General features: G+C 35.1%; 1 protein-coding gene across 2 annotated transcripts in view; it reads left to right on the forward strand.

Moving 5' to 3' along the window:
* Positions 1-16,157, forward strand: part of ZDHHC21 (zinc finger, DHHC-type containing 21) — a 47,805-nt gene that overhangs the window by 18,104 nt on the left and 13,544 nt on the right. For both annotated transcript variants that reach the window (XM_006754226.2, XM_006754227.2), the window contains exon 6: positions 1,622-1,760. In XM_006754226.2, coding sequence (XP_006754289.1) covers positions 1,622-1,760 — 139 coding nt within the window. The remainder of the gene's footprint in view (positions 1-1,621; positions 1,761-16,157) is intronic.

The raw sequence follows: 16,157 nt of genomic DNA on the forward strand, positions 1-16,157 counted from the left end.
TTGGGGATTTTCATGATTTAATTTCCTAATAGAATGTTGTTGAGATACTCAGAGTGTGGGAAACTAACAGTATAAATTGGAAGAATAGGGAATTTTTGTTATTTTCAGAAACGGCATTGTTCTAACTGCCTAAAGCTTTAGATTTGGAGGTCAATTCTCAAGTCACCATAAGATTTTTTCTGATCTGGATCTGATCACTTTTTCTATGTAGTATAATTGTTACCAAGAGAACTCTTATACCTATAAACTAAGAACCTTAGTGCTTCTTAAAGCTCTCTGGTTAAGAAAAATGCCAGTATCATAGCAGTTGTTCTCAAATTTAGGGGGACAGGAAGGATAGGACAAGGAAACGTCATCTTTCAAGCAGTCTCTGTTGAAGAGTGCGTATATAAACACTTTTTAATAGCCCTGCTTGTAATAAAACACAAGACATTTTCTTATTAACAAAGAATGAGCTCTTAAGTCTAAGGAAGCCTCTGCAAGGTTTTCTGTTCAGTTCTATATCTGATTTTAAAAAATACTTTAACAACACACTTTTAAAACAACAATTTTAGTTAGGAATTGAACCTATTATATAGTTTTTTAAAGACAGTGCCAGTGCCCTGGCTGGTTTGGCTCAGTGGATAGAGCTTTGGCCTGAGGACTGAAGGGTCCCGGGTTCAATTCCTGTCAAAGGCACGTGCCTGGGTTGCAGGCTCAGTCCCAGTAGGGGGTATGCAGGAGGCAGCCGATCAGTGATTCTCATCATTGATGTTTCTATCTTTCTTTCCTTCTCCCTTCCTCTCTCCAAAATCAATAAAAATATATACCAAAACAACAACAACAAAAACTAAAAAACATTCTTCTAAAAAACCACACCACAAAACAGTGCGAGTATAATATATTGAAATAAAAACATTTGTACAGGGTAACTTATAGTTCTGAACTAGGGTTTTCTCCTGGAATTGTAAAATATTTTGAAAATTTGGGTACAGTAAATTTTGAAACAATAAAACATTTAGCTTGCATTAGCTTTGAAATTCTTGGGATTATGACATTAATCGTCTTTCCTAGTTATGGTTCACTATTGTGTTCCTAGAACAGTAGCTCTAAGAATCTGTAAGTAGTTTTGGATATATGTCTATTTTTAGCAACCAAGGATAGCTTTTAAAAGTAAGAAGAATAGTGAATGCTTTGCAGTTATGTCAGTGGCAGGATTAAGTTATTTTACTTCACATCATTCAAATTGCTCTCGAAGCTAGAATGCTTCATAGAAGAGCACTGAGAAGGTTCTTGTTTTCTTCATTGAAACTGCACTTGCTTTGGCAAGTGTCTTAAGCTCTAACTGTACAGCTCTGGCAAGTTGAACTCCTTTGTTCCTGTTCTCGCATCTGCCTTCCTGCCTCACGGGGTGGTTCTGAGTTAAAGAAGGATCATATTATATATGGACTTCCTTTGTAAAGTACAAAGTGCTTTACAGAAGTTATATCTTTTCCGATGTACTGTTTGCTTTTAGGTTTGAGTGATGTTAGTCTGTCTCCGTGAAGTTACCCATATAGGAAGTTCTTTTGTGTTTATTTTTACCAATTCTGAAATTAACATCTTATTAAAGTTTAATTTCTTTTTATTTTTTTCTCTTCAGGATTAACAATTGTGTTGGTGAAGATAATCATTGGCTTTTTCTGCAATTGTGTTTCTACACTGAACTTCTTACTTGCTATGCACTGATGTTTTCTTTCTGCCACTATTATTACTTTCTTCCATTAAAAAAGCGTAACTTGGTAAGAAATGTTTATATTCACTAATGGTAGAGCAGCTGTAGCATACAGTTATTAACATGTTTCCTTTATGTTCAGAAGATTGAAAACAAAAGCAATAAAAATAAACCCAAAATTAATGGATTTTAAGATACATTGGGATTGAAAAAGTAGACCCTAATCAGACATTACCTTTTAACCAGATCCATTTATGATTATTAGTGTCAAATGACTTTCTTTAAAAAGCAATATAATAGATATTTTGATATACAGTATATGTTTTGGTTTATAATGAGAAACACTTGTTTCTTTTCAGGAATAAAAATAGACCTTAATATTTTAAAGTTTTTCAAAGGAACTTTAAATTATTGAGAAAAAACTTTTCCCCCGAACTTTGAACAATATATAATGTAATAATTATAAGAATTTGTAGGATGCTTCAAAAAGTTGTTGTATATATCATTTGAGGAAAGACAGTACTTTTCTTGCTTTGTAGAGGAAATACAACAGTTGTTAATAATCCTTGCCCAAAATAGTGTCAGAGGTGATGGTATTGGTATTAGCTGCAACTAGGAGTTTTAAGCCCTTGACTATATATATCAACACTATGCTATGGCTTGTCATTTTAGTTCTCACTCTAATACTCATAACCACCACCTGAGGTGAGTACAATTTTTGCCCACTTTCATAGATGAGGAGGTAGACTAACAGACTTTTAATTAGTAGTTGTTAAAGGCACAAAGCTAAGAAGTGATTATTCAACTGGTTTTAGTTGGAGAGCTGGGATTGAACCTGATTTTGTGTTTTCTGTATCTTGTGTGCTTTCTTATAGAGCTGGTTTTTGAGCCTCATATTGTATGTCACTTAGACTTTGATTGTGTTTTTAAAATAATCGTGTGTGTGTGTGTGTGTGTGTGTGTGTGTGTGTGTGTCTGAGAGAGAGAGAGAGAAAGAGAGAGGAAGAGAGAGAGAGAGAGGGAGGGAGAGAGAGAGAGAGAGAGAATGCACAGGTGTGCAAATGTGCATGTGAGGAAGAAAGGGGAGGAGAGAGGAAGATAGAAAAATCTTGATAGGAAATTTTTCTCATTTATATTATTTAAATCTCTTATATTAAAAATAACAAGTTCAGTGGTGGTACACATAATTAAATTTTGGAATAAGGGAGAGAAGATCTTTAACTTCTATATATTTATATATATTTATATTTCTTGTACACATTTTATGTAATTAAAAGGACATTTGTTACTGTTTCTGGGCTGTGATTATGCTTATTAAATAGAGATAATTGAGCAACTGAAATTATATACGAGTAACTGAAAAAAGTTCAGCATGGGAACTTTAAATATTGATATTTTCACACTAAGTATTTTGTGTATGCCAGTACTATATATAGTTTTAGGAATATTTCATCTTATTTGTAGAATAATTTCTGATATGATTGGTACTGTATTTAGACTTTGTAAAAGGTTCTACATAGCTTCCCAAGAGTAACCTGTTTCAAATAATTGAGCCTAATAAGGAAAGCATTAAAATAAAATTGCCCAGTAAGATTAAGGTCATAATTTTTTTTAACAGTGAGAGAGAAAATTTATTGCTGTTAATGAAAAGCTAATAGAAATTCTCTAGGAGGGAATGCATTGTATTATATTGGAGAATTGGCAAACTATGGGCCTTGGGTTAAATTCGACCTTCTACCTATTTTTTTTTCAAAAAATGTTCATTTTATTGATTTTAGAGAGAAAGGGAGGGAGAAGGGAGAGAAAGACAGAGGATGGTAGGTAGGGATGGAGAGAGTGAGAAACATTGATCAATTGCTTCCTGTATGCACCATGACCAGGATTAAACTCACAACCTGGTATGTGCCCTAATCTGGAATCAACCCATGACCTTTTGATATACTGCACAATGCTACAACCAACTGAGCCCACACTGGCCAGGGCAACTATTTGGATCTTTAAACTGAGTTTGCCAACCCCTCGTAGTGGAATGATCTTGGCTTCGTAAACAGATATACCTAGGATCAATGCCTGGCATTTCTTATTATATGTATAACCTTTGACACATCGTTTAATCTTCCTGAAATTGCAATGTTTTTCTGAAAAATGTAAATTATTATGAGATTAAATAAGATAACACATGTAAAAGTACCTTGTATATAATATACATTTAATTTATATTATATTTGATTTTGGTGAAAGCTCTCAGAAGGAAGGGACAATTTATCTTTGGCTTACTTTTAGGCTGTTTAAAAACATTACTGGGAAATTTACCATAGACTAAAGAAATTCCAATACCAAATAAGAATAGAGTGGTAATACTCAATTGAAGGATTAGACATTTGAAATTACAAAATACAATTTCTCTCCAAATGAAAGATAGAAACTCTGGAAAAATTATTACTACCAATTTACACTTTTAATGGATGTTGATAGAAGACTAGCAGCATAGTAAAAGTTTATTAAGAGGTTAAAAATCTAGGAGGAAACGATAAAATGAGTATAAGTTGGGTTTGGAAAATTCAAATCAGATTTTCCTTAAAGCAATCAATTAAAGAAGCAATACAGGTGATTTTTAATTTTAAGAAATCATAAGAATGTTAACCTATAGGTTTATCAAATAGAAATCAAATAATTAGCTAGCTCATATTGGTTGTAAATAAGCATCTTAAATAATAAACAATAAATTATAAATAGTTCTAATTATAAATTGACAGAGATATTCTAGTAGTGTTGAGCAGGAATTGTTCTCTGGACCAAGTATCTTTATTCTATTAAGTAGGGTGCTTTCATAATTACCTTCATGTTAGACATAATGCAATTGAAACCCAAAGAAGTTATGTTATGACATTTCCAAAGTCATATTGAAGAATTTAGTATGTTTTAACCTTGTTTATGGTATATTCTCTGAATCATGAAGTGATTCATATATTATCAAGTTAGATATATGGAGAACTTTACCATATGTTGCCCAATATAAGAAAAGACAATTTTGTTGTACTAAGTTAAATTCATAAAAATAGAATGTTTATTATTGTTGTTTCTAAACTACTTTAGTTTACTAGAGCAAAGCTAAAGTCTAGGAACAGAATTATTATATAATTAAGCTTCGAGACCATATTTTATAATGTATATATCCCCAAATTCCCAACCATCTGAAGCAAGCCAAATGTTCAAAAGGCACTTAATATTCATTGAAATAAATTCTAGTCATTTTATTGATTTAGATGTTGATAATTTGAAGCTATATTAGAATATCTGGATTGGATGGATTGACTCTGGTATCATTATAAATTATGCCTCTTTATCTGTAGTAAAGATTCTTTGCTTAAAGTATTTTTTCTGTTATTAATTTGGGGTATAATATAAATGTAGAACTAAAAGACACAAGACATATTTGTTGTTTACATATTATGTGCTATAATGCATATGTTATATGAAGTCAATTTTCATTAGAGTTATCCAAATATCAATGCTTCTCCTAGTTCTTCATAAATATCTAACTTCTTTTTTTAATATATTTTTTATTGATTAAGATATTACATATGTGTCCTTGTCCCCACGTTACCCTCTCCCCCCCCCCCCGTTGTCCGTGTCCATTGGTTAGGCCTATATGCCTGCATGTAAGTCCTTTGGTTGATCTTTCCCCCTTACCCCCACCCTCCCCTACCCTCCCTCCAAAGCCCGACAGTCCAATCAATGCCTCTCCGTCTCTGGATCAGTCCTTGTTCATCAGTTTATGTTGTTCCTTATATTCCACAAATGAGTGAGTTCATGTGGTATGTATCCGCGCTCCAGTTCCATCCATGCTGTGGCAAATGGTAAGAGTTCCTTTTTCTTCTTCCTCTTCTTAAAGAATACCTTTCAGCATTTCATATAATGCTGGTTTGGTGGTGATGAACTCCTTTAGCTTTTTCTTATCCGTGAAGCTCTTTATCTGACCTTCTATTCTGAATGATAGCTTTGCTGGATAAAGTAATCTTGGTTGCAGGTTCTTGCTATTCATCACTTTGAATATTTCTTGCCACTCTCTTCTGGCCTGCATGGTTTCTGTTGAGAAATCAGCTGACAGTCGTATGGGTACTCCCTTGTAGGTAACTGACTGTCTTTCTCTTGCTGCTTTTAAGATTCTCTCTTTGTCTTGTGCTCTTGGCATTTTAATTACGATGTGTCTTGGTGTGGTCCTCTTTGGATTCCTTTTGTTTGGGGTTCTCTGCGCTTCCTGGACTTGTAAGTCTATTTCTTTCACCAGGTAGGGGAAGTTTTCTGTCATTATTTCTTCAAATAGGTTTTCAATATCTTGCCCTCTCTCTTCTTCTGGTACCCCTATAATTCTGATGTTGGTATGCTTGAAGTTGTCCCAGAGGCTCCTTACACTATCTTCATATTTTTGGAATCTCTTTTTTCTTTTTCGGTTGGGTATTTTTTTTTGTTTCTTTGTATTTCAAATCTTTGACTTGATTCTTGGGATCCTCTTGTCTGCTGTTGGATCTCTGTAAATTATTCTTTATTTCAGTCAGTGTATGCTTAATTTCTAGTTGGTCCTTTTTCATGTCCTCCATGGTCTCACTATACTTATTGAGGGACTCATTAAATTTATCGGCAGTTTCCATAAAATTCTTGAAAAACCTTATAAACGTGGCCTTGAACTCTATATCCAGTCGTTTGCTTTCCTCCATTTCTGCCATTTGTGACCTGTTTCTTTGTCTCCGCATTTTGGCTGCTTCCCTGTGTTGATAGAGTGGCTTTGTGTGCTAGGTGTCCTCTAGGGCCCAGTGGCTCAGCCTCCCCAGTTACCTGAGGTGGACACTCTTGGTGCACCCCCTTGTGGGCTTTGTGCACAGTCTTGTTGTAGCTATGCCTTGGTTGTTGTAGGATCACTGGGAGGAATTGACCTTCCGGCCAATTGGCAGTGAGAATCAGCTGTGTCTGCAGTGGGAGAACTTCTGTGCTGGAGACACCCTTCTGGGGCAAGACTTGCTTCAGTGGGGCTTTGGTGCTCATTGAGACTGCACCCTGAGTGTGTCCCTTATGGATCTGAGGAGTTGTGATCTGGATGGTCCCCCTCTGACCACTGGGTACAGTGGCTCTTGGATCTAAGGAGGTGCTAATTTAGCCTCTGCCTGAGGTTACACAGCAGGAACTACAAAGAGAACTGCAGATTCCCCTTCCTTTTTTTGGAGTTTGGAAGTGCCCTGATGAGGCTCAGCAGTGAAGCAATGCAAGCCGCTGTGGAGCCTTGGGCCTTCTCTTGGAAGTTCTGGGTCTGTCTGGCCTGGCTGCAGTTAGGTAATTACAGGTTGCAAATGGCTGGGGCATTCATATGCAAAAGCCTCTGCCACAGCCTGGGTGGGACGGGGTCTCAAGGAATCAAAGGGCGGAGCAAGCAGCTATGGCGGATCCTCAGCCCTGTCCTAAGGAGTCGCGAGTCTCAGTGTCCCGGTAACGGCTGCAAGCACCTCTGAGGGAAAGCCGCCCTCAAGATCGCCTGCTGCCAGACAGTCCAGTTTCTCCCCGTATGAGTCCTGGGTCCCCAGAGACTTCCCGGAACCGGAGTTCAGAGCCGTAGGGAGCTTGTGACTCCCTCCGGATTCAAAAAGACAGCCGCGTCCTCAGGTGCCAGACCCTTTCTGCGCGCACGAGCCCCCTACCTCTGCACTTTACTTCCGCAGCTCCTCTGGCTCTCAGTGTGCTTTTCTTTCCTTCTAGTTGTAGAATTTACACTCAGCCAGCCTTCCTGTAGTTCTGGATGATGTCCGTTTTGTGTTTTTGATGTATTTTTCAATTGTTGTGGGAGGCAGCAATTTCCCGGTGTTTATCTATGCCGCCATCTTAGTTTCTCCAATATCTAACTTCTTTCTGGAAGTATGTTTTCTGCCTATTGGTGCAAACCTGCTACCACATTTTCCTAGTTTGGGTTCACCTGAAAATGTTTTTATTTCTATTTCATTTTTGATGGGCTTATTTGCTTGAAGTAGAATTATAGCGCCGTGGAGTTACTTTTTGTCATTAAAGGTGCTATCCCATTGTTTCATTGTTTCCGTTATTTCTATTGTAAAATTTGTTGTTAGTCTTATTGTTACTTCATTGAAATAATGTATCTTTTCTTTGGCTGCTTTTATGATTTAGTTAATTATTTTATTTCAACTTTATTGAGGTATAATTGACCTACAAATGTAAATATTTAAATTGTACGTAATGGTGACTTGATAGACATAAACACTGTGAAAGGATTCCTTCATCCAGTTAAGACATCCAATTAATTAATTTGGTGAGACCACTTGAGTTCTACTCTTAGCAAATTTTAATTTTACAATACAGTGTTATGAACTATGGTCACCATGTTTTACATTAGATCATCAGACCTTACTGTACTACCCTTTTAACAGCCTCTCCCTGTTCCCTGCAGCCCCATGCCTACCGCAGCCTCGTGGCCCACAGTTCCTTTCAAGGTGCACGAATTCATGCATTGGGCCCCTAGTATTTAATACAATCCATGGAATAGCTTTTCATTTATTAGTATCTTCATTTTCTTTTCATCAATATCTTATAGGTTTCACTGTACTGATCTATCACCTTCTAGGTAAAATTATTCCTAAGTATTTTATTCCTTTTGATTTATTTGAAAACAGGATTGTTGTCTTAATATTTCTTTCTCATAGTTATTAGTGCATAGAAATGCAACTGATATTTGTGAATTTATTCTGTCTTCTGTAACTTTACTGAATTTGTTTACTAGTGCTAACATTTTTTTGGTAGAATCTTTGTTTTTTTTCCTATACAATATGTCATCTATAAATAGAAATAATTTTATTTTTTCCTTTCTAATATGGAGGCCTTTTATTTTTTTTCTTGCCTAATTGCTTTGACTTCCAATACAATGTTGAATAAAAGTGGTGAAAGTGAGCACCCTTGTCTTTTCCTGATTTTAGAAAAAAAAGCTTTTGGCCTTTCAACCATTAAGTATGAGGCTTCTGTGAGCTTGTCATATCTAACCTTTATTATGTTGAAGTATGTCCTGGTATACCCAGTTTTTTGAGAGTTTTGTCATAAATGGATGTTGAATTTCATTAAGTGCTATTTTTCCATCTGTTGAGGTGATTATATGATTTTTTTCTTCTATTTTGTGAATGTAGTAAATCACATTGCTTGGTTTGCAGATGTTAAAGCATCTTTGCCTCTTTGGAATTAAATCCTACTTGATCATGGTATATGATTCTTTTAATGTGTTGTTGAATGTGGCTTGCTGATATATTTTAGATTTTTGCCTCTCTGTTCATCAGGACTGTTGTTGGCTCTATTTTCTTCTGTTATGTAGGTTTGGTATTAGGTATATACTGGCCTTATAACATGATTATGGGAGTATTTCCTCTTTAATTTTTTTGAAAAGTTTAATGAGGATTGGTGTTAATTCTTTAAATGTTTGGTAGACTTGACCAATAAAGCCATCTGGTCCTATACTTTTCTTTTTTGGGAGGTTTTTGGTAATTGATTCAGTCTCTTTAGTAATTGGTCTGTTTAAATTTGCTGTTTCTTTATGATTTGGTCTTGATGGCTTTCATGTTTCTAGGAACTTATTCATTTCTTCTGTCCAACTTATTGGTATGTAATTTTCATGGTAGTCTTTTATGATCCTTTGTATTTGTATGGTATCATTTGTAATGTCTCCTTTTCATTTTTTATTTTATTTATTTGAGTTCTCTCTTTTTTTGAGTGAGTGTAGCTAAATGTTTGTCTATTTCGTTTATCTTTTCAAAAAACCAGCTTTTAGTTTCCTTTATTTCTCATCTTTTAACTATTTTATTTACTTCTGCTCTTAGTCATTTCTTTCTAACTTTTGGCTTGGTTCTTCTTTTTCTAGTTTACTTATTTTTTTTTTTTTTTTGGACAAGCAATAGAAGAAAGTTCATCTTGATTCAGTCAACAGTGTATATATAACAAACACTTCTAAAGCTAAATAACAACATTGGTCTTAATACCGCAGTTCTTTTGAGGATGACATTTATTGCATTTATTGAGATTTTGTAAGGATTACGCTTATTGGGTTTTGTTTTCGTGAAAGAGTCATTTCAGTTTGCCTTTTCTCCTATAACGTAGTCCTTCAGGACTCTCAGCTAAAAAATGTAGGCGCTTAATGTAGGTTGTCCCTTCTTATTTTCCCAGCTCTGTGATAGTGCAGAGAGCTCTGAGCCTCCATTTTTACTCAATCTTTCATAAATACCGCTTATGAATTGCCAAGTACTTTAAGGTAATAAAGCAGTGCAGAATGTATGAGTCACCTTAATGCATTTTTACTCTCTCTGGGATCTTGGCCCTTTAAGGCCTAGTTAGTTTGGCTGTTTTCCAGTGTCTTCAGTCAAGCAGTTTATTTTTCAATAGATTTTATCTGACTTTTCGTACTGTTCTGATTGGGAGGGTTAGTCTCATACAATCTCTTCCCTCATAGGTGTCATTGGCACTAGCATTTTGTTTAAACGTTTCTTCACAAGAGATTCTAATCAGTGCTGCCTAACTTGACAACCCCGGGAGGCAGCACTCAGTGAGAGTGTGTAAATAGTGCCCTGGGGAGTGGTGCGGAGCAGTATTCTCTGGCCAGCAGGGGTGAGAACTGTTGTGCTGTAGGGAATGAGGCTTGTGATGGACTTTATAGTATAGGCAGAGATTAGCCAGATGGAGACATGAAGGAAGTTGTTGCTGGATAAGGGAACAGTAAAAGGCTTGAGACAATAATTGGAATAACTGGTTTTAAGATCAGATCCGTTCTATAATACTGTAGCATATATTTCTAAGACTAAATAATAGAACATTGTGTTTATAGTAGCAATTCTTTTGAGGATGGCATTTATTGTATTTATATAAAGGTAGCAAAAAAATTATCAGTAATTTCAGTACAAACATCACCATTAACATTTTTAAAAATAAATTTTTAGCTCTAGCCAGTTTGGCTCAGTGGATAGAGAGTCGTCCTGTGGACCAAAGAGTCCTGGGTTCGATTCTAGTCAAGGGCACGGACCTTGGTTGCAGGCTCCTCCCCTGCCTAGGCCCTGGTCAGGGCTTGTGCAGGAGGCAGCCAATTGATGTGTTTCTCTCACATTGATGTTTCTTTCTGTCTTTCTCTCTCTCTTCCACTCTCTCTAAAAATCAGTGGAAAAATATCCTCGGGTGAGGATTAACAAACAAAAATACAATACATTTTTATTTTGGAATAGTTTTCAAACAATCCTGCCCCATACACTTTTTTTCTGAGTCATTGCCTATGTCTCTGTCATTTTTCTGTGAAACGACCAAAATACTCTATTCAGCCCTTTGCTTTGTTTGTAAAGTTGGCTTAGTGTTAGAAATCTTATTCATTCTCCTGTTACTCTTTTCATTATTTGGGATATGGCATAAAGATCCCCAATGTCCCTAGCTATCTTTGGAGATTGTATTAGTGATCAGTGTGCATCTTTCTTGTGGCAGTAATAGTACAGTTAGAGCATGCCATAGACTTTGACCCTGTATTTTTCTGTCAGCCAGGGGAAGGGAAAGCTTTGGTCTACATTTTTCTTTATACCCTTTCAGGTAGGTAGATGGCAGCATAGTATCTTCTGTAGCCCATCTCTAAATTCTAAACCAGCGTGCTTATTGTCTAGATGGGAAAAGAAAGTGTTAACTCAAATTTTACTTTTGTTTTAAGGTGAACATGTTTATTCATTAAACAAAAGAAAAAAATGAGTTGCCCTTTAACCTTTGTTGTAATGACACTTAACCTGTATTCAGTAGAAAACTGGTACATTCTGGTTAGGCTCATGGGAAAGAGAAAGTTGAAAGAAAGCAGGCTGCTCACAGGCTCTGGGAAAGGAGGGTGTGGGACCCTCGATTTTCTTCTAGGTCTCTCTCAGCATTTTCTTTTCAGGCGAGTTCTTTCTATGCTGAATTGTTTTAATTGCTTTGCAACTGCCCCACTGTTTGTTTTTAGAGTAACTTAATGCTTTTTTCGGTTTCTTCTTAATATGTACTTTTAAAATATCTACCTATCATGGATTTTTAAGGATATATATGCTTTTGCCATGTGAAATTTTGAGGAGATAACTTTAATATATCTTTAATGATGGAAAGAGGTAGTAGCAGGTATTGAGATAAGGAATTTATTCATCATGAATCAGTGCCCAAAATAAGGATTTATTTTTAAATTGTAAATATTATATACATTCTGTCTTCTACTAAAAGAGGCCTACGAACCTAAGGAGAATTAGTATTACTATTTTCTTTATAAATAGTACCTTAAAAATATCTCCAAATTCTCAAAAATAAGACAAAAATTCATTCACATGTACAAAAATTTCAGAAACTTAAGGTATAGGTGTCTTTCTAAATAAATGGGATAAACTAAATATTTTTTGTTAGAATCACAGACTTTAAAATCAATAAAGAGTATAAGCTTTGAGATAATTGGAAAAGTTTTTCAGATAATGTGTTAAATTAGTTTGACTATCGTTTGCATGTGTAATGCCAATATAATGTTAAATTTCACTTACAACCTCTCCTGAAATTAATGTCTTGCTTAGTTATTGGTAGGAAAATCATTTTGAAGATTTCAGAAACCTGTCATTTGGAGAGTGATTTGGCATTTTCAATAAGTAAAAGAGATGGATATTAAAGAAATGAATTTTCCTGGATCAAGGTCCATATTTGATTATTTTTCACATAGTTGTCTTAAGTGTTTATAAGCAAGTGCCTGGTCTCTTGATATATTTTTAAATTATAATAGTGTATTCCACTTTATTGCATGCTAATCGTTTACCAAAACCAATTTAGAAATTTAAAGTTTTTTTTGTTTTTTAGTCCTCATCCGAGGATATTTTTCCTTTGATTTTTGAAGAGAGTTGGAAGAGAGAGAAAAAGAGAAATATTGATGTGAGAGAAACATATCAATTGGTTGCCTCTTGCATGCGCCCCAACCAGGGCCCAGGCCGGGGTGGAGCCTGCAACCCATGTATGTGCTCTTAACTGGAATCAAACCTGTGACCATTCGGTCCGCAGGCTGACACTCTATCCACTGAGCCAAACTGGCTAAGGCTAAAGTTTTTCTTTTGTTTTGTTTTTTTTAAATGACAGACTCATCAACCATGAGATTTTTGTTGTTATTAATCCTCAACTGAAGCTATTTTTCCATTGATTTTTATTATTATTATTTTTAGAGAGAGTGGAAGAGAGGGAGCAGGAAAGAGAAAAATATGGATGTGAGAGAGACACATCAATTAGTTGCCTCCTTTATGCATCCCAATCGGGCTGGGGAACAAACCCACAACCCAGGTATGTGCCCTTACTGGGAATTGAACTCTTGACCCTTCGGTGCACAGGGCCAGTGCTTCACCACTGGGCCACACCGGCTAGGGCAGAAATTTATAGCTTTTTAATTAAATGTGAAGGAAGGTATCACTATACTTAAATAATATACTTTCTAAAATTCATTAATTAATGTGTTGTTCTGTAACTATTTCACTAGTCATACATTTCAGAATTTTTACCTTGTATCATTCTGGCTTTGTAAGCCTTTGATGAGTGAAAAATGCCAACTTACTTAAAATATTCCTGAGGATAAGTAGTATATTCCTATTGTACATGTGAGTGATTGAGATTCAGAGAGGTCAAATAATTTGTTTAATCAGAGAATTTTCACTAGGCAGAGGTGTTATTTAGGCCCATTTCTTTTTTTCTCTAAGTTACTGTTCTTTCAATTGTACCAAGTTGCTATTCCACTTTTTGCATTTTCCCCTGGGCAACTTCTTTACCTATATTATTGTAGCAATGCTCTTTTAAAAACGGTTAGAAAATGCTCAAGCAGCACAAAATCTGCGCTTCAGAGAAAGCTCCTGATTGCCAAATTTATACTTTGCTGCTTTCATCTTTTATTGAGGTGACCAATCTTTACTTCTTTATCTAATACAAAGGTAAACTTTACAAGATAAACATCTTATAAAGGCATTTTAGTAGGTTAAAAATATTGTTAAAATATGTACCTGCTGGCAGTCACATATCTTTCCACATGAGAAAATGAGATTTTTAAAAAGAATTAATTGTGGCTGTTAATGTAGAGATTATGCAGCTAACCATTTATGGCATCCCACTTTAGTTCTAAAGTTACGTCTTTTCAATTTTTTTTAGATGAAATAGATTCAGATAATTTCTAATTGATTATCTTATACCTACTTTTATGTAAGGTCCAAAAACTAATATATTAACTGCATTTAATGTTATGGGGAGAGTGACAGAAGGAGGAAGGAAGGGAGAGAATTTCAATAAAGGACATGCTGCCAATATTAAAAAGAGGAAAATAAATACTGTTTATTTAGCAGACCAGCCAGCTTTTCAGCTAGCAAGATACATTATTGTTATTCCAATGAGCTCATATCTAATAGTGTTGCTAGGGATTTGATGTCAGATATCTGTCCATGTCACAGAATTATTTGCTTAGTTTTTGGCTAATAAAGAATAGAAATAGCTAGACCTGGTTGCAGATAGCTTGCATCTTGATAAATCCCTTTATAATTTATTTTAATATTTTATACAATCAATATTAATGTATAATGAATACTTCTGTTATTATTGCTATTTGTAAAAATATTTTAGGCTTTACTCAATATCCTTTGGGGTTTTTTTTCTTTTTTGGTATCTAAGGTCATTTATTCATCGTGGTCACTTTAGAGTGGCTATGATTGCTGAAATATGTATTTAACATTTTGGATTTTTGATAAGAGTAGACAAGAATAGCCAAGAATAGTGTGGATTTAAGGTGAATATGAAATTAAAGTTATATTTAATGCTAGTATGAAGTTAATTTGGCTTTTTGTTAATGTATCCCGAAATGCTAGTGAGATTGTCCCTTGGTGACATTTCACTCCCCCCCCCCCTTTTTTTTGGCTTGGAAGGAATAACGGTCAGATATATACTTATTTTATACTTGTAGGGGTAAAACAATTTAAGAATAGCCTGTTCAAACAATTGCCAATTCTGTGTTTCAATATATGTCTATACTTTTAGTGACAAATGAAACACCGAAACCTTATAATAAATGAAGACATTGATCCCACTAAGCCCCCTATCACCATTGTTAATAAACAAATTGCTAAGAATTCTAGCCAGGAAGTGAGAAAAGAGAAATAAAAAAAGTGTAACTTCTGAAATAAATAAAACTCTCATTACTCTTAGATGATATGATTATGTAAATGATTTATCCTTAAATCTTCTTGGATTTTTTAGAATGTTTAAGAAATGTGACTACAAATCAGTATTTTAAAAAATTCTATTTCTGTGTGCTAACGGGCACTTCTTCAGAAAATGAAATTAATAGCAAGACCATTTATAATAGAATCAAGAAACAGGAAGTTCCTGAAATATTCCTGACAGAAAAAGTATAAGATCTCTAGGGGGAAATTGTGAATTTTCATGGAGATATTGTTGTTTCTGTGTGCATGTCTGATTGTGTGTTAGAACTTAAAAATTCAATTTAAAAAAATCCATGGAAATATAATTTATTTAGAATAACCAAGACATTCTTGAAAAAGAACAAGATGGGATGATTTAGTTTGCTAGGTATGGAGTGTTATTACAAAGCCATAGTAACTAAGATATGTGCCATTTGTATAGGGATAAACAAACCAAGAGAACAGAAGAAAGAGCCCACATTAGACTCATACATGTATGGATGCTTGACCTGTCATCTCTGAAGGAAGGGCAGCATTTTAAATAATCTGACCTGAAACAACTAGGTTTCCACATAGTAAAGATAAATTGAGACCCCTATGTTTCACTGCTCAAAAGTGTAAACATCACGTTAGGTGGATTACTGACCTAAATGTGAAAGGTAAAACTATAAAGTTTTCAAAGGCTATAGAAGTTAATGTAGGACAATGTCTTCATTACCTCCAGGTTGGGAAAGATTTCTTGAACAGGAAATAAAAAGCACTAGAGGAAAAGATTGATAAATTGGACTGTATTAAAGTGAGAAACTTGAGGTTATTAAAAGATGCCATAAAGACAGTGAAAAGGTAGACTTAGAATAGGAAAAGATATTTGCAATATGCAACTGTAACATTGTAGTATCCAAAATGTCTGAAGAATGGGTAGGGATGAGGGAGAGTGGAGGGGAAGGAATGCACAGAGGCAAGCCTCTATGTGGCTTCACATGTTCTCATTCTTGAAACAGTGGCATCACTTTTCTCTAACCTGAACTTATATTTTATGCATTTATCTGAATATAAGCACATTTCTTAACAAATGAGAAGAAATGAAAACATATAGTTATTATGTTAGTTTGCTAGGGCTGTCAGAACAACATACCAGAGACTGGGAGGCTTAAACCACAGAAATTCATTTTCTCACAGTTCTGGAGGCTGGAAGTCCAAGATCAAGGTGTCAGCAGGTTTGGTTTCTCTGGAGGCCT

The sequence above is a fragment of the Myotis davidii genome, unplaced genomic scaffold, assembly GCF_000327345.1.
Source record: "Myotis davidii unplaced genomic scaffold, ASM32734v1 scaffold1471, whole genome shotgun sequence".
Lineage (NCBI taxonomy): Eukaryota > Metazoa > Chordata > Mammalia > Chiroptera > Vespertilionidae > Myotis > Myotis davidii.